Source organism: Macaca fascicularis, chromosome 19 (genome assembly GCF_037993035.2).
Source record: "Macaca fascicularis isolate 582-1 chromosome 19, T2T-MFA8v1.1".
Lineage (NCBI taxonomy): Eukaryota > Metazoa > Chordata > Mammalia > Primates > Cercopithecidae > Macaca > Macaca fascicularis.
Genome location: NC_088393.1, coordinates 64434014 through 64453659, shown reverse-complemented (window position 1 = coordinate 64453659; position 19646 = coordinate 64434014). Strand labels below are relative to the sequence as shown.

Sequence of the window (19646 nt, the reverse complement as noted above, 5' to 3'; positions counted from 1 at the left end):
GCCTGGTCTCCTTACTGTTGAATTGATTTCCGTCAGGTTTCCTGGCCTCAGTGATAGAATTAAGATGACTTCTATCTCTGAATCCAAGGGTGACTGAAAGCCACAAGCAGCAGAAAGGACAAGCCCAGCATTTCTCTTCAAAGCACTTCAGTCTCATAGAAAAGGCTTAGTTTCAGAGTCAGGTGGACCTAGCCATGTAATAGCTGTGGCAGACGCTGCTGGTGGTCTCTCCAGTGTCTATTTTGCACTCCTTCTGCAGCAGAACACTGATGATCTTCAAGTGGCCACCTGTCCAGCTTATAATGCTCACCTCCCCAGTTTCCTTGTAAGGAGTAGTGGCTCTGTAACCAGTGAAATTTAAGTACAGATTTGCTGGGGGTTTGGTGGGTGTGTGGAGAGAGACACAGCTGGCATGTAACTCTGGCCTGTTGTCATCTCACACAACCTTCTTCCTGCTTGGGTATGACACAGGATGTCAACAGGTAGAACAGCTGTAGAGACCTGGCAAAGGGATTGTGACTAACTCAACATTCCACTGGAGGCTATATGATCAAACAGCAAATTGTTTATCATGAATGCAGAATGTGGGCAAACTTGCTTCTGTGCCTGCCACCAGAAGGTTTGCTGAAGGCAATCACTTCCTGGCACCATGCTCCTTGAGGTTATCTAATGGGACATCTAGAGCCTATTGTTTGAAGAATGCAGTCTTGCAAGCCTGCTGTAAATCAAGCTACCGACCGACAACCACCCCCGCTTCTCCCTATTCACTCTACCTAATAAATATGAAGGGCTGTAAAAGCTCAGGGCCCTTGTTCACTAGAAGCAAGGAGCCCCCATATCCCTTCTTCCAAATATACTCTTTTGTCTTTGTCTTTATTCCTATGTTTGTCATCCTTTTTTCAGTCCAACAGGGATAGGGTCCGCCACAAACAGCCACCTTGACATCATGAGGATGACAGTTATGCTAAAGATGGCTTAGCAGGAAAAAAAAGAGAAATAAAGAACCAAATAAATAGTATTAGAAATGAAAAAGTGAACATAATCACAGAAATTTTTAGAATTTTACAAATACTATGATCGCCTTATCTCAATATATTTAAAACATGCAAGGGTTTACCAGAGAGAAAATTATAAGTACCAAAACTGACTCAAAAAGAAAGGGAAAATCATTAAATAAGTTCTGAGGCTTTTCTGTGAATACCAAAGCAATAGATAATCCCTATCCTATAAAACTACACTGGAGAATTTAAAAACTAGACACCCTTGATACCAAAACTGGACAAGGACAGTAGGGAAAGAATTTAAATAGGGAAAGAATTGCCAATCTTCAATGACAACATACACATTAAAATCCTACCTAAAGTGACAATAAACATAGTCCAGCAATACCTAGAAAAATATGTCATATCCAAGGAAGATATGTCAGAATACTTTCATGTTCTGGAACATAGAGGCATCACCTATGTGGATAAAGACAGCATCCTGAGTTGATGGAGAAATGGCATAGAAGGAACGAGGTCCTTTGATGACATGGAGCACAGCTGTCTTCTTGCCATGACCTGCCACCTACCTACATGGGAAGCTGTTACTTGAGAAGGCAATAAAATCTTCTTTATTGACAGAGTTGACAATATTTTTATTGTAGCAGTCACTTATTCTCATATGACTGCTATATGCTGTTTTCCTATTATATGGAGCTATATGTGTCCTTGTTCATATTTAGCAGAGAAGCAACAAACACACTAAAGAATTACGAAGAAAAAATTCTCAATATATCCAAATTTTTAGAGAGCTACAAGAATCATTTCATTATTAAGTTCTGATGCAGCAGGAAGATGACAAAATTTCTCACCTTAACCACCAGGAGTTACACTGTGCTTTTTTATAAACCCAAAACTATAACTTTTTGAAAAACAAAAACCAACAAGAAAGATGAATAATCTCCCTGCTGAATCATTTAGATTAAGCTGATACAACTTATGAACTACTGCCTATCTTCACATTTGCCATATTTATAAATTCTTTTATTATTTTTTTAAAAATCCAGTATAAAGAATAATATGAACTCACAATAGGCAAAAAGAATATTTATAGCACAAAGAAAGTATGTCATATGCTTAAGTGTCAGATATTTAACAAACAGAATGTACAACATAATGACACTTGATTTGGGAAATAATACTTAGTCCAATGAATTTAGTTATCCAGGGACTCTACTGATTAAAAATATGAATTTTCTGTAACATCATAATTTCTGATTTTATATTTTTCTCTGGAGAGGCATTTTATGTTGTATGTCCATAGGGCCTTACCACATCATGGGACATAAGTCTTTCCTTAGTCACTCAGGAAAAGCCTTGTGATATCTGGCTAAGACGAAGTGGCAGTCTACTCCTGTCACTGGGAATTCGGTCAGCTTTTGATGAATCATCTGAGGGTGGAAGAGTCACCTGAGCACAAGTTGAGTTTTGTTAGAAAAGATAAAAAGGAGACTGGATGCCAAGCAGGTAACCGACAGTTTATACTGCCAAGAATTTATCACAGGAGTGCCAGGGTGGGGAGCCTGTTAATATCATTCACCACTATTAATAAATAAGGATGAAACAGTTTCTTGAATCATCTCAATAGATGATTGAGATAAAATGCAGCTCACATCTGTGATTTTAAAAAGAAAAAGGCTTAGCAAACTAGGTATGGTGGAGAGCTTCCTTACTTGATAAGAAGATGGAATAAAATTATTATAAGCCCCAAATTCTTTCATTCAGCTTTGGTTAAAATGGTCTGTCAACATCAGACTGGAAAGAAAAGGTTTCCATAGGTAGTTCTGAAAATGGAAAGCAGTGGCATAGACTTTGTCTTTTATTGTAAAGAATATTTACTCATAACTTACTATTAATTGGAAAATGGAAGACAAAGCCTCAGACCAAGAGGTGAAATCTCACTTAGGTTAGATTTTATGAGCCTACTTTAAAAGCAATAAAGTGATAAATTGGCCTTCATCAAACTGAGATACAGAGCATGTGAAATAAAACATTCACTGGGCTTAAAAGCAGAATGGAAACAAAAGAAGTAAGACTAAGTGAACTTGAAGAGAGATTGATGGCAATTATCCAATCTGAAGCACAGAGGAAAAAAGTTGGGGGGAAAAACACTGCTTCAGAGCAATGAACAGGCAGTAACTAAAATTCAAAATACAATACCATTTCCGATTACGAATTTTAGCTCCAGATCGACTGCAAGAACAAACCAGAAATCCCAAGAGTACCCACAGACCCTGTGAAGGAAGGGGGAGACACCCCAAATACTGTGAGTGCCCCAACTTCGGAAATGGGAAAGGGAGATCCTCCTCTCCCAAATATACCCCACCTCAGCTGGAGAAACTGAAGGTCTGTTTGTGGGAGAAGTTGCTGACATTTCCTGGAGCTGAGTCAATTTAGAGAGCTGAGCAAAATACAAGGGTAGAGGAAGCAGTTGGAAAGACCCTGGGAGCTCACTGGGCCCTAGGCAGGCCATTCCTGCCTGACACCACAGGGATCCATTGGGAAGGCACCCGGGGAGAGGGGGAAAACACCAAAGGGAGAAGGAAATCTCCAGCTGCACTTTGTAGCACTTTGAACTGGGTGAGAAGCCTCCTGGTCAGAACTTGGGGAAGGGCATGGATCAGGTGTGCAGACTCCCCAGGTGGGGAAAGAACCAAGCCCTTTTCTTTTGCAGTTGGGAGGCGGGTAGCCTGGGGCAAGTTCTCAAGCCTGGTGCATCCACTGGCTGGAAACAGACTCAGGTCTGTTGGGGGGTCACAGTGGGAGTGAGACCAGCTCTTTGGTTCATGTGGGAGCTGGGTGAGGCCTGTGACCGCCAGCTTTCCCCCACTTCCCTGACAACCAGTATGACTCAGCAGAGGCAGCCATAATGCTCCTAGGTACACAACTCCATTCATCTGGGAATCTCACCCCCATCCCCCACAGCAGCCCTAGGAAGACCTGCTCAAGGAGAGTGTGAGCTCAGACATACCTAGTCCTGCCCCAACCTGATGTTCCTTCCCTACCCACCCTGGTAGCTGAAGACAAAGGGCTTATAATCTTGGGAGTTCTAGGCCCCCACCCACCAACGGTTCCTCTCCAAATGCCACAGCTGATGCTCTTTGGAAAGTGCCACCTCCCAGCAGGAGGCCAACCAGCACAAAAAAAGAGCATTAAACCACCAAAGCTAAGAACCATCACAGAGTTCATTCCACCCCACTGCCACCTCCACCAGAACAGGTGTTGGTATCGACAGCTGAGCGACCCATAGGTGGTTCACATCTCAGGACTCTGTGCAGACAAACACCAGTACCAGCCCAGAGCCAGGGAGACTTGCTGGGTGGCCATATATATATGAAGGAAAGATACAGTCTTTTGCAGACAAACAAATGCTGAGAGAATTCACCACTACCAAGCCACCCACTAAAAGAACTGCTGAAAGGAGCTCTAAATCCTGAAACAAATCCTGGAAACATATCAAAACAGAACCTCTTTAAAGCATAAATCATACAGGACCTATAATACAAAAAATAAAAATAAAATAAAAAGCAAAAGTAAAGAAACCAAGGTACACAGGCAACAAAGAGCATGATGAATGCAACAGTACCTCACATCTCAATACTACCATTGAATGTAAATGGCTTAAATGATCTACTTAAAAGACACAGAACTGTGGAAAGGATAAGAACTCACTAACCAGGTATTTGCTGCCTTCATGAGACTCACCTAACCCATAAGGACTTCACATAAACTTAAAGTAAAGGGGTGGAAAAAGGCATTTCATGTGAATTGACACCAAAAAGAAGCAGGGGTAGCTATTCTTATATCAAACAAACTAAACTTTAAAGCAACAGCAGTTAAAAGAGACAGAGGGACATTATATAATGGTAAAAGGCCTTCTTCAACAGGAAAATATCACAATCCTAAACATATATGACCTAACACTGGAGCTCCCAAATTTGCAAAACAATTACTAATAGACCTAAGAAATGAGATAGAGATCAACACAATAATAGTGGGGGACTTCAATACTCCATTGACAGCACTAGACAGGTCATCAAGACACAAAGTCAATAAAGAGGTCTGGCACAGTGGCTCATACCTGTAATCCCAGCACTTGAGAAGGCCGTGGCGGGTAGATCACCTGAGGTGAGGAGTTCAAGACCAGCCTGGCCAACATGGTGAAACCTTGTCTCTACTAAAAACACAAAACTTAGCTGGGTGTGGTGGCAGGCACCTGTAATCCCAGCTACTCAGGAGGGTGAAGCAGAAGAATCACTTGAATCTGGGAGGCAGAGGTTGCAGTGAGCTGAGATCATGCCATTGTACTCCAGCTGGGGTGACAAGGGTGAAACTCCGTCTCAAATTTTTTAAAAAAGAAAGTCGACAAAGAAACAATGGAATTAAGCTATACCTTGGAAAAAATGGACTTAACAGATATATACAGAACATTTCATCCAACAACCACAGAATACACATTCTATTCAACAGCGCATTGGACTTTCTCCAAGATAGACCATATTATAGGCCAGAAAATGAGCCTCAATAAATTTAAGAGATAAGAAACCACTTTCCTAAAACAGTCTTTCTTTGAAATGTCCTATGGGTGGTGAGTAAAGCACTCCCTAGAGGTAAAATGCTGCTCTTGAGCACAGGTTCAGGAGTCGTTTTGAGCCAAGGTTTTTCCCAGCAGGCTTAAACCCAACCAAAGGCCTTAAAACATCCCCAGGCACTAATAAAGATATCTAAGCAACTTCTAGCCTAGATGTATGAGCTGGGCTTGTGCAAGAATCACCACCCATAATTCTTCTGAATGACTGCAACAGAAGTCTACCTTCCTTAGAGCTCTCCCAGAAATACTGGTTATATTCCTTTCTTCAGTATGTGCATACCTTAGTCACAGTTCTTTTGGGGCTACTCTGCCAATTCAGCAGGACAAAACATGTTTACAACCTGGCAGAAGCATGAATCGGGTCAGGTCTAGGGAGCAGAGTAGCAGAAACTCATATACTATCTTTAAGTCATGGCCAAAGGATAACTCATGTTCAACTTCACCCATGTCTCAAGGAGTATCTAATTTGATTTAAATGAACTGTGTACAGGCGGGATGCGGTGCTTTATGCCTGTAATCCCAGCACTTTGGGAGGCCAAGGTGGGCAGATCATGAGTCAAGAGATCGAGACTATCCTGTAGTCCTAGCTACTCGGGAGGCTGAGACAGGAGAATCACTTGAACCCAGGAGGTGGAGGTTGCAGTGAGCCAAGATCGCACCACTGCACTCCAGCCTGACGACAGAGCAAGACTCCATCTCAAAAAATAAAAATAAAACATGAACCATGAACAACCAGCAACACACAAAAAAACCTCATGGAATAACATGAGAGCAGTTCACCCCGCCCACTACCAAAAACAAAACAAAAACAAAAACAGGGAAGGAGTTCTTGTATCTGTGTGTGCATGGTTTCTATTTGTATTGTAAACAAAAACTACAAATAACAGATACTATGAATGCATTTTTTAAGCTTTATGAAGTTTATGTAGTTAATAACGATGTCTTCGTGTTAGTTATGAAATTACATTTGTTCATAAACTGCAAGACAACTTTGAGTACATAGAGATCCATCTCATTTTCTGTAACTACATACTGATCTACTAAACTGATTATCTGTAACGTAAGTAACCCACAACTTTACTAGTTCTAAACATTTTTTTCCAAATTTTTCACAATTCTACAACGTATTTGCTTATGCATATATATTTCTGCACTTGTGCTTTTTGAGAACATAAATGACTAGGTGTAGAATTGTGGCAAAGGGTAATTACATCCAAAATGCTGACAGGTAACACCACATTGCCCTCTAAAATGGCTTTCCTCTAATTTACCCTGTCAATATATGAAAATATGGTCTCTCGTACATCTGTAACAATACTGGATATTATCCAAACTTTACATTCACATAAAATTTCTGCTGGTTTGTGTTGGTGGTGATGAGGACTTTTACAGTCTGCATTTATCTGATCATTAGTGAGGTTGAGAACTTCTTCTATTTAACCATTTTAATTTCTTCATCCAATAAATTTTGTTGATGTGCTCTGTAAGACTGTGTACCTTATCCTTGCTGCTTTCCAACAGCCCTTTTTCAAGGGCTATATCCTTTCTAATGTATGTTTAAGATATCTCTCAGCCTGTCATATGCCTTTTAACTTTGCATACAGTATCTTATGCCATGAAAAAGGTTTAAATCTTCTACATAGTCCTGTCATTCTCCATGGCTTCTGGACCATGTCCTGCTTCCCAGACTTCCTGAACCTAAAGGCACAGAAATACTCTACATTCTCCTCTACCATTGTAACAGTATTTCCTCTTACATCTGTAACCAGTATAGAATGAACTTCTGTGTAAGGAATAAAATGGGATGCTGACTTTATTTCCAGTTGGGTAACTGTCAAAGACATTTAATCTCCCCCAATGATACATCGAAAACACTTCTGCAATATAAAAAAACCCATGGGATATGACCTTCTACAAAATCTCCCTTCTGATAGCTCCCTAATTAACACTCAACATGAATTTCAGAACTGTCAATGTAAAAGTAACTTACAGGATTACAATATTGAAATATTCATCTAGGATCATGTTATGGATCTCCATTTATTCAGAGCCTCTGTTCTCCATCAATAGAGGCTAATAATTTCCTTTTGTATATAACTAAGTAAACTCACCTATACTTTCATTTTTTTCCCCTTGGTTTGATATCAGAGTTGACTTAGCCTCATGAAAGAAGTGGAACATTTTAAGTGTGTGTGTGTTTTTAAAAATACACTCCAGAACAACTTTACTAGTGGATCCTTGAAAGGTTAGACTAAATCTGTGAACCCACATGTTGAAATACAACTATATTACTCAATTTCTCTTTCTTCAGTTAAACATTAGTTTTTTTTGTTTTGTTTTGTTTTTGCTTGACTAAATACAGTCTTTTATATATTCTCCCCAGGAATTCTAATTCTTTTGTTCATTTTATCCAGAGCTATATAGCCACTTCTTAAAACATGTTCTGTGCATCAAGTCATAATTAATTTCCTCACCAACAAGGGAACACAGCCTTAATCATGAGAGAGCCACTCTGATGTTTTATTATAATATTAAACGTTAAGCATACTACATGTGCTAATCACCGTCTACCTTAAGATACTGTTTTAAGTCAGGCTGGTTGCCTGTAATTCCAGCCACTTGAGAATGAGGTGGGAGGATCACTTGAGCACAGGAGTTTGAGATCACCCTGGGCAACATAGTAAGACCCCATTTAAAACTTTTTTTAGTTTAAAAAAAGATACTGTTTCGGTTCCAAAATTTTTACGATTGCCAAACTGCTTTCAAGAATACACTGTTTAAAAATAACTTACATCAACTCTGAAGAATACTTATCTAACATTTACCAAGCACTTAGTATGAGCTGATCATTTTGCTAAGCACCCTATGTACATCAAGTATTTTAACTAGAGTTTTAAGAGAGTAATTTAATTTGCATTTTTCAAGGGTCACTGTGGCTGTAATGTTAACTCGAAAGGGACAAAAGAGGATGAAGTTTTGGAATTCACGGGTATCCAACCCATTGAATGTGCGGACTTTTATGCTTATTTGAGGTGGTGTATCACTAAAATTATGCATAGACTTTTTTTTTCTTAGCTCACCAGCTATTGTTAATGTTACTGTATTGTATGTGTGGCACAAGACAATTTTTCTTCTTCCAATGTGGCCCAGGGAAGACAAAAGGTTGGACACCTGTGTAATGACTGAAATAGTAGTCAAGGTGAAATGACTGTGTTTTGAACTGGGGAACGAAAAGAAGTGGATAAATTCCAAAAGTATTTAGCAGATATATCCACAGGACTTGGTGATGTAGTGGGTGAGGGAGAGCTGGATGCCTGAAATGAACTCACTGATGAGCAAGGTGTGCATTTCGTCTGAAGACATTTGCACATTCTTTACATTGTTAAGACCTCTTTGCAGTATGAATTCTTCCATGTAAAGCATTCAATCTGGCTGCAGGTTTTCCTTGTGTATGCTTCACGAAGTTCTCATGATGTGTTTTTCAGTTCCATCAGGTCATATGTTCTTCTCTAAACTGGTTATTCTAGTTAGCAATTCCTCGAACCTTTTTTCAAGGTTCTTAGCTTCCTTGCATTGGGCTAGAACATGCTCCTTTAGCTCACAGGAGTTTATTACCCACCTCCTGAAGCCTACTTCTGTCAATTTGTCAAACTCATTATCTATCCAGTTTTGTTCCCTTGCTGGCGAGGAATTGTGATCCTTTGGAGGAGAAGAGGCATTCTGGTTTTTGGAATTTTCAGCCTTTTTGCACTGGTTTCTCCCCATCTTCATGCATTTATCTACCCTTGGTCTTTGATGCTGGTGACCTTCAGATGGGGTTTCTGTGTGGATGTCCTTTTGTTGATGTTGATGATATTCCTTTTTGTTAGTTTTCCTTCTAACAGTCAGGCCCCTCTGCTGCAGGTCTGCTGGAGTTTGCTGGAGGTCCACTCGAGACCCTGCTTGCCTGGGTATCACCAGTGGAGGCTGCAGAACAGCAAAGATTGCTGCCTGTTCCTTCCTCTGGAAGCTTTGTCCCACAGGGGCACCCACCAGATGCAAACTGGAGCTCTCTTGTATGAGGTGTCTGTGGACCCCTGCTGGGAGGTGTCTTCCCATCAGGAGGCATGGGGGTCAGGGACCCACTTGAGGCAGTCTGTCCCTTAGCAGAGCTCGAGCACTGTGCTGAGAGAACTGCTGCTCTCTTCAGAGCTGGCAGGCAGGAACGTTTAAGTCTGTTGAAGCTGTGCCCACACCCACCCCTTTCCCCCATGTGCTCTGTCCCAGGGAGATGGGGGTTTTATCTGAACTTTTTTTCAGAGATGCCCTGCACAGAGAGGAGGAATCTAGAGAGGCAGTCTGGCTACAGAGGCTTTGCTGAGCTATGGAGGGCTCTGCCCAGCTGGAACTTCCCCGTGGCTTTGTTTATGCTGTGAGGGGAAAACCACCTATTCAAGCTTCAGTAATGGCAGATGCCCCTTCCTCCACCAAGCTTGAGCATCCCAGGTCGACTTCAGACTGCTGTGCTGGCAGTAAGAATTTCAAGCCAGTGGATCTTAGCTTGCTGGGCTCAGTGGGCATGAGCCCACTTAGCTCAATCACTTGGCTCCCCGGCTTCAGCCCCCTTAACAAGGGAGTAAGTGGTTCTGTTTCAGTGGTGTTCCGGGTGCCACTGGGGTATCAAAGAAAACTCCTGCAGCTAGCTTGGTGTCTACCCAAATGGCTGCCCAGTTTTGTGCTTAAACCCAGGACCTTGGTGGCATAGGCACCCAAGGGAATCTCCTGGTCTATGGGTTGCAAAGACCATGTGAAAAGCTTAGTATCTGCACCAGAGTGCACCATTCCTCATGGCACAGTCCCTCATGGCTTCCCTTGGCTAGGGGAGGGAGATCCCCGACTCCTTGCACTTCCCAGATGAGGTTACGCCCCACCCTGCTTCGGCTCGCCCTCCATGGGCTGCACCCACTGTCTAACCAGTCCCAATGAAATGAGCCGGGTACCTCAGTTGGAAATACAGAAATCACCCACCTTCTGTGTTGCTCTCATTGGGAACTGCAGACCAGAGCTGTTCCTATTCAGCCATCTTGCCAGCCTCTGGCTGAAGGTTTTTCTACATTTCTTACGTTTATGTTTTTCAACCAGTGGGACATCTCTGATTAACAGTAAGGGATTGATGATAACTAAAGGCTTGGCCACATGCACTACATTCTTAAGGTTCTTCTCCAGTATGACCTCTTTGATGATAAATTAAGGATAACTTTCTTCTGAATGCCTTCCCACATTCAAAACACTGATAGGGCCTTTGGCCAGTGTGGAGTCTTTGATGTTGAGCACAGGATGAGCTATCACTAAAAGCCTTTCCACATTCAGTACATTTATAGGGTTTCTCTCCAGTATGAATTCTTTGATGTTGAGTAAGATTGGAAGTTTGGCTGAAGGCTTTCCCGCATTCATTACACTCATAAGGTTTCTCTCCTGTATGAGTTTTCTGATGTTGGGCAAGGTGTGATCTCTGTTTGAAAGCATTTCCACATTCAATACATTCATAAGGCTTCTCTCCAGTATGAATTCTCTGATGAGTAGCCAGCTGCGAACTGATTCTAAAAGCTTTTCCACATTCTTTACATTCATAGGGTTTTTCACCAGTATGAATTCTCAAATGACTAACAAGGTGTACATTCTGCCTAAAGGCTTTCCCACATTCCTTGCATTCATAAGGTTTCTCTCCAGAATGTACTCTTTGATGCTGAGTGAGTGATGCATGATGGCTAAAATCTTTCCCACATATATCACATTCATAAGGTTTCTCTCCTGTGTGAATTCTCTGATGTACAGTACGGGATGAACCAGAGCTGAAGGTTTTTCCACACACATCACATTTGTAAGGTTTCTCTCCAGTATGAATTCGCCTATGCAGAATAAGTCCTATGTGAACACTGAAAGCTTTCCCACAATCAATGCAATTAAAAGGCTTCTCTCCAGTATGATAACTCCTCCAGTGACGAATAAAAGATGTGTTATACCTAAAAGCCTTCCCACACTCAATACATTCATAGGGTCTTTTCCCAGTGTGACATCTCTGATGGCGAGCAAAAGATGAGCCATCACTGAAGGCTTTGCCACATTCTTTACATTCATAGGGTTTCTCTCCAGTATGAATTCTCTGATGCTGAGCAAGGTGTGCAGGCTGTCTGAAGGCTTTTCTACATTCCTTACATTTATATGGCTTTTCTCCAGTATGAATTCTTTGATGTTGAATAAGGTGTTCACTTTGTTTGAAGGCTTTCCTACATTCTTTACATTCAAAGAGTTTCTCTCCAGTATGTGTTCTGTGATGTTGAGCAAGGTGTTGCCTTTGCTTGAAGGCTTTTCCACATTCCTCACATTCATATGGTTTTTCACCAGTATGAATTCTAAAATGAACAGTAAGGGATGAGCTATGGGTGAAGGTTTTGTCACATTCATTACATTTAAAAAGCTTCTTTCCTACATAGACTTTCTTGTGTTTTATTACCATAGAATTTTTGGAGAAGCTTTTTTTATCTGATGTGTGATTATAAATATTCTCTTCTATGTTTTCCAGATGGATACATTTCCCAAATTTAGTATATTTGAATTCTGTTTCCTTAGTGAGGGTTTCTTTATGAGTGATTGTTTCTTTCTTGCTAAAAATATTGTGACTTCCCATCTGCTTCTCAAAAAGGTCTTCCCATTTCCAGTTTTCTTCAAAAGTGGAACACTCAAGTCCATAGCTTGTAATTCCCTCCATGCATGCATCATCATACATGAACTGCTTCAGAGGTAATTCCTGTGTCTCATATATAGATTCCCAATCTGAAAGATATAAAAAAAGTGAATGTTTCCTTTATCATGGCTACATCAAAGGAGACATTGTGAAAAAGGTAATTTAAAAATATTTAATAAATCTCACAAAACCTGTTATGTACAGGCATGTCAACTGGAAAATATGCAGGGAGACCCCAAGAAAGACAGCTTATGAAGGAACATGGAAAAGGTGATTAAGAAAACTAAATGGGCTAGGTGTAGTGGTTCAGGCCTATAATCCCCAGCACTTTGGGAGGCTGAAGTGGACTGCTTGAGCCCAGGAGTTCAAGACCAGCCTGGGCAACATGGCAAAACACCATCTCTGCAAAAAATACAAAAATTAGTCAAGCATGGTGGTACATGCCTGTAGTCCCAGTTACTCAGGAGGCTGAGGTCAAAGGGTCACTTGAGCCCAGGAAGTTGAGGCTGCAGTGAGTCACGATTGCCCTACTGCACTCCAGCCTAGGCAGAGCGAGACCCTGTCTCAAAACAAAAACAAAAACAAAAAACAAAAACCTCAATGTAGGATGAAATCCTAGAGAAGTAGTCTGCTATGGTAATATTTCATGCCTGTATTGACCTAACAGACTATAAATTAAGCTCTCGTCATCTACTCTCTTCCACTTGTAATTGGTTTTCATATATAGTTATGTTAACTTTGTTTAAATACCAATATCGTATCACTACTGCTGCTGAAAACTCTCTAGAGATCTCCAGTAACCACATACCCTATGGTTTGTGATTATCTTAGGATTTAGGTGAAATCCTATGGTTATCTTTTCATAATCAGAAAATGGTGTTCCAATGAAATCATCTACATGTTTTGATAAAGTGAACTTTTCAATTCTGAGTTCCCTGAACTTTAATCTGCATATTAAGAGATTTTTTCCATTCACCTTACTTTCAACAGCCTGGTAAAATTATCACTTCTTAGACCACCTTTTTATTAAAAAAAAAAAAAAAAAAAAAAAAGAGACAGAGAGAGAGAGGGTTTCACTTAGTTGTCCGGGCTGGAATGCAGTGGCATGACCATAGCTCACTAATTCCTGGGCTTAAGCAATCTTCCCACCTTCTTTTGAGTAGCTAGGATTACAGGTGTTAGCCACTGTACCCAGCACCTTAAGCCACTGCTTAACAGGGTTTTACCATTTCCCCTTTTGAAGAAATGAATTTTATAATGATATGTAGGTTGATATCACTATTAATCACATTCTTATTTACTACCACGAGTAACTTTCTTAACTGCTGACCTAGAACATAAGTTTAGAGAAGGAATAAATGTCCTTTAAAAATTATTGCAACATCGGCCAGGCGCAATGGCTCATGCCTATAATCCCAGAACTTTGGGAGGCGGGCATATCACCTGAGGTCAGAAGTTTAAAGACCAGCCTGGCCAATGTAGTGTAACCCCATCTCTAGTAAAATCACAAAATTAGCGGGACATGGTGTCACCTGCCTATAATCCCAGCTACCTGGAAGGCTAAAGCAGGAGAATCGCTTGAACCCAGGAGGCATAGGTTGCAGTGAGCCGAGACTGCGCCATTGCTCTCCAGCCTGGGCAACAAGAATGAAACTCATCTCAAAAAAAAAAAAAAAAAAGAAAGAAAAAAGAAAAAAATATTGCTACATCACTTACCATAGATAGAAGAAATCTGGGCATATATAAAACGTTATCAGTAAAATATAAAGAAATTTATATTGAAGAGGTGATACTGAGAGAAAACCTGAGGGAAAAGGTGGTTCAAGAAAAGGCAAAGGAAGTACTTTCCTTTTCTATGTCATCCATAGGAAATCATTGACTAATCCAATATTTCCTAAGCAATTATACATTATGCACTAAGCATTTGTGATATCAAAGTAATGAAGGAATTGTTCTTGAAAAGTTTAGAAAGTAATTAGGAAGACAAGACCAACAACAAAAAAGTAATTTGAGAAGATAATATAAAACATAATCAAGTGTGAGCCCATGTGATAAAGATTAAATTGTTGGCCGGGCGCGGTGGCTCAAGCCTGTAATCCCAGCACTTTGGGAGGCCGAGACGGGCGGATCACGAGGTCAGGAGATCGAGACCAGCCTGGCTAACATGGTGAAACCCCGTCTCTACCAAAAAAAATACAAAAAATTAGCCGGGCGAGGTGGCGGGCGCCTGTAGTCCCAGCTACTCGGGAGGCTGAGGCAGGAGAATGGCGTAGACCCAGGAGGCGGAGCTTGCAGTGAGCTGAGATCCGGCCACTGCACTCCAGCCTGGGCGACAGAGCGAGACTCCGACTCAAAAAAAAAAAAAACAAAACAAAAACAAACAAAAAAACAAACAAAAAAAGAGATTAAATTGTTATAAAAGTTCAGAGATGGGAGAGATCAAATCCACTAGAGCAGTTAAGAAAGGTTTTGAGGTATTAACAAGCTTTGTAGTTCAGGTCTTCATGGTATCAGGAATATCCAGTGTCTTGAATAACTTGGGTTGCTATAACAAAATAATATTGTGTCGCTTAATGATGGGGACATGCTCTGAGAAATGCATCATTATGGATGGGCAATTACAGAGCATACTTACACAAATCTTGATGGTATAGCATACTGCACACTTCGCCTATATGGCCTACCGCTCCTGGTCTACAAGCCTGTGCAACATGTTACCATACTGAATACTACAGGCAATTGAAGCGCAATGGTATTTAAATGTTTAGATATGTTTGTATCTAAACATATACAAACATAAAGAAGGTAAAGTATGATATGAGGACATTTTATATATATATTTTTTGAGACAGGGCCCCCTCTGTCACCAGGCTGGAGTACAATGGTATGATCATGGCTCACTGAATCCTCAAACTCCTGGGCTAAAGTGATCCTCCTGCCTAGCTTCCTGAGTAGCTGGGAGTACCAAGTGCATGCCACCATGCCCAGCTAATTTTTTATTTTTAGTAGAGACAAAGTCTTGCTGTTGCCCAGGCTGGTCTAGAACTCCTGTTGAGGCAATTCTCCCACCTCAGCCTCTCAAAGTACTGCGATTATAGGCATGAGCCACCATGCCAAGCAATAGAAGAGATTTTTTTTTTTTTTTTTTTTTTTTTTTGAGATGGAGTCTCCTTGCTCTGTTGCCCAGGCTGGAGTGCAGTGGCATGATCTCGGCTCACTGCAAGTTCCACCTCCCAGGTTCATGCCATTCTCCTGCCTCAGCCTCCCGAGTATCTGGGACTACAGGCACCCGCCACCACACCTGGCTAATTTTTTTAAGATGGAGTCTCGCTCTGTAGTCCAGGCTGGAGTGCAGTGGCCAGATCTCAGCTCACTGCAAGCTCCGCCTCCCGGGTTTAGGCCATTCTCCTGCCTCAGCCTCCCGAGTAGCTGGGACTACAGGTGCCCGCCACCTCGCCTGGCTAGTTTTTTGTATTTTTTAGTAGAGACGGGGTTTCACCATGTTAGCCAGGATGGTCTCGATCTCCTGACCTCGTGATCCGCCCGTCTCGGCCTCCCAAAGTGCTGGGATTATGGGTGTGAGCCACTGCACCCAGCCAGAAGAGATTTTTTTAAAGTTACACCTGTATAGGGCAGCTCCATCATAATCTTCTATGACTGTCTTAATATGCAGTCCATAATGGATAGATATATTGTTTATGTGGCCCATGACTGTACCATATACTGGGTAGCTTATTGATGTGGTTTGGCTGTGTCCCCACACAAATCTCACCTTGAATTGTAGTAATACCCACATGTCAAGGGTAGAGCCAGGTGGAGATAATTCAATCATGGGGGCAGTTCCCCCGTACTATTCTCGTAGTAGTGAATAAGTCTCACAAGATCTGATGGTTTTGTAAATGGGAGTTCGCCTGCACAAACTCTCTCCTGACTGCCACCACATAAGAAGTGACTTTGCTCCTCCTTTGCTTTCTGTTGTGACTGTCAGAGCTCCCCAGCCATGTGGCACTATAAGTCAATTAAGCCTCTTTCCTTTATAAACCACCCAGTCTCAGGTATGTCTTTATTAGCAGCTTGAGAACAGACTAATACACTTACAAACAACACTTATAACTAAACAGACTAATATACTTATAAAAAATTAGCTGGGCATGGCTAATTTATTTCTCACAGATCTGCAGACTGGGAAATCCAAGATCAAGGCCCAGGCAGATTTGGCATGGGCTGGCTTTCTCACAGATGGTGCCTTCTTCCTGTTTCCCCACACAGTGGAAGGGGCAAGGAAGCTCCTTTGGGCCTTTGATAAAGGTAATAATCCTATTCATGAGCCATCATGACCTAATCACCTCCCAAGGTCCCACCTACCACTATCACTCTAGAGAAGATAATTTCCACATGAATTTCAGGGGCACACAAACATTCAGACAAGGGTACCCATGCTTCAAGAACTGAGGCAATGTGGGGTTAATGAACTAATCACCTATAATTTTTCCTACATAGACAGACTGAAGTAACAATACTAGAAAAAGACACAGAAAGCTGAGTCCATCATCTACTGTTTTCTCACATTTTACTTTTTTGTCACATGAAGATTGTCTTCAACTTCAATTTCCTACAGAGAGCCATGGTTGTTCCTAATTTTCTGGCCTTTTTAAACAGACACTAAGATATCTTATGCATACAATAATACTTATATCTACACATTGACTCAGCATCCCACCAGACTTATAGCTTCTTCCTTTTCCCTTCTTCTACTTGTTCTTCACAGGGCCAATTATTAGGAAAGTTCTTTTCTGTTTCTCTATTTAAGGCAGATGGCATCTTCATACAAAACCAAAGTATAAAGTGCATCTAAGCAGAGTCTATTTCCCTTCTGATGTGTGGGTATAGTCATCCCTCCTTATCCACAGTGGATACATTTCAAGACCCAGTGGATGCCTGAAACCTGGAATAATACTGAACGCTATATTCACCACATGCAACAGATCTGAAAAGCTAGATGAGACTAAGAGACTAACAGGCAGGTAGAGCATACAGCATGGATGTGCTAGACAAAGGGATGATTCATGATCTGAGCAGGACAGAATAGAAAGGTGCAAGACTTCGTCATACAACTCAGAATGGTGCACGATTTAAAACATAAATTATTTATTTCTGGAATTTTCCATTTAATATTTTTGGACAGTGGTGGACTGTGGGTAACAAACTGCAGAAGGCAAAACCTTTAATAGGGGGACTATTGTATTTGGAGGACACAGACAGTTTAGGATCCAAATTATCCCAAAATGTAAAGATCAAACACTGTTACATAAGGGAAAGGAGAATGTTTTAAGGTATAATTGTAACGGTATATATTGATATGCCCTTGTCTTTTGGAACTTTAATTTCAATGGGAGAGGCAGAATATAAGCACTGAGCAATAAACAAGTTAACTGTAGGCTTTCCTGAGTATTAGGAAGAAAATAAACAGTGGCTCGTTGGGCAGTTATGGGTTGGGATGGAGAAATGTTTGTTACATAAGGTGGTTAGGGAAGGCCTCTGATGAGATGATTTTTTAGCTCTGACTTGATATTCAGGGTAGACAGACCCAAGAGAGGAACATTCTGGGTAGAGGAAACAGGAAATGCAAATGCCTGAGTCAGTAAAAAGCTTGGTGAGTTCAGAAAAGTTGACCCATGGGCTAGATGAATACTTATTCAATATGACATCTGTAAAACACAGGTGGAGCAGGCAAAAGAATGATACTGCCTGTGACTCAGAGGCGATCAGATTTGGAATTACCTCTGGACCCATCTAGTCTTCCAAGGCTCTTGACAGACTCAGTAGCTTGGTATACCTGTAACTCACTTGAAACATACCCTCGGTATCTCACAAAATTTAGCAAACTCTGGACTAAAGTATAATGAAAAAGCTAAAAAGTAATAAAGAATGAGTTTATAGAAGTAGGAGGGAGCTGGTCAGGAAGAGGCTAACAGGGTTTAGATTTTTCCTATCTGCTACAGGAAAGGAATGAAAGAACAGAAGGGTACATTATAATTTGTAAGCAGAACCTAATGCAAGAGTTAAGAAAAGATTTAAGAAACACAAAAGTTTATATAAGTCTGTATGGCAAAGCAAAAGGGGATGGTAAGGAGCTGGATAAAGATTTTTGCAAGACAAAAATCTTAAGAGATTTAAGATTCTCTAATCTCTAGAGAATCTTAGTTCTTAGAGAGAAGATAGTCAAGTAGAAGAGAAGATATTTGAGGGGCCCATGTTAAGCATAAAGTTTCCGTTTTCTACCCCAGGCCTGTAAGGCTGATGTAGAGTTTCTGAGATGCATAAGTGAGAAGGTATCACCTCTAAAAATGGCTGAGCCATGATGTCAAAAAGATTCCTCTCTCTGGTTCTTCCACACTCACCTGAGAAGGGGCTTCTTGTCATCTCACTTGTCATCTCCCAAGGCTCTCTCCCTTGCTCCAATAAAGAGATCACACATGGCTTAGAAATGCAAAGACCTACATATAAAAAAAAGACATGAAAATTGGTCATGTTTTGGGTTATTTCAGAACTATAAGCCAGTTCCTTAATTCTGGTGGAATGATATAGTAGGAATACTAGATAAGAGATAAAGCACATATGAAGGACAGACTACACAAAACTCTGGAATAGCCTAGTAAGACTGCTAACAGTTAACTCTGAGAACTATTTTATAAGGGGCTTGAGGGCAGAAATTTAGTCCAACACTTTCTGAATATTATCACACAGTAGTAAATGAGGTATTTTAAAAGGTCCCTAGAAAGAGTTTGAAGTTTTGAGATAATTGCCTGCTTTAGAAAAAAATAAATACTCTTTAGGGGAATATGACAGAATCCAGAGGCTCTACAATGTTTTATTTACAGTACACATGAAAAAATTCAAAATTACTTGACATAAGGAAAAAGTGAATCATGCCCATTAGAAAAAGCAAGCAACAGATGCTCATACTGCAATAACAAAGAAGAAATAGCATATGATCTTAAAACAGCTATTATTATATCAATACTTAAGAATATAAAGGCAAATATACTTGTAATGAATGCACACACAGAAAATCTCAGAAAAGAAACTATAAGAAGAACCAAATAAATATTATATAATTTAAAAAATATAACATCTGAAACTTAAAAATTCACTAGATGCACCTAACCAAACACTGAGGGTAAGGATAGAGTCAGGGAATTTGACTATGAATCAACAGAAATTATCCAATCTGAGCTGGGCACAGTGGCTCGTGCCTGTAATCCCAGCACTTTGGGAGGCAGAGATGGGC

At 40.8% G+C, this 19646-nt stretch overlaps 1 protein-coding gene across 11 annotated transcripts in view; it reads right to left on the bottom strand.

Annotated features, from left to right (window-relative positions):
• Positions 1-8130: 8130 nt before the first annotated feature.
• The window catches only part of ZNF471 (zinc finger protein 471), a 31005-nt gene continuing 19489 nt past the window's right edge, over positions 8131-19646 (bottom strand). For all 11 annotated transcript variants that reach the window (XM_015441240.4, XM_074024843.1, XM_074024846.1 and 8 more), the window contains 2 exons: positions 18757-18852; positions 8131-12444 (listed from right to left, as the gene is read on the bottom strand). In XM_015441240.4, the coding sequence (XP_015296726.3) occupies positions 10820-12444; positions 18757-18852 (1721 nt within the window). In that variant the 3' untranslated portion in view covers positions 8131-10819. The remainder of the gene's footprint in view (positions 12445-18756; positions 18853-19646) is intronic.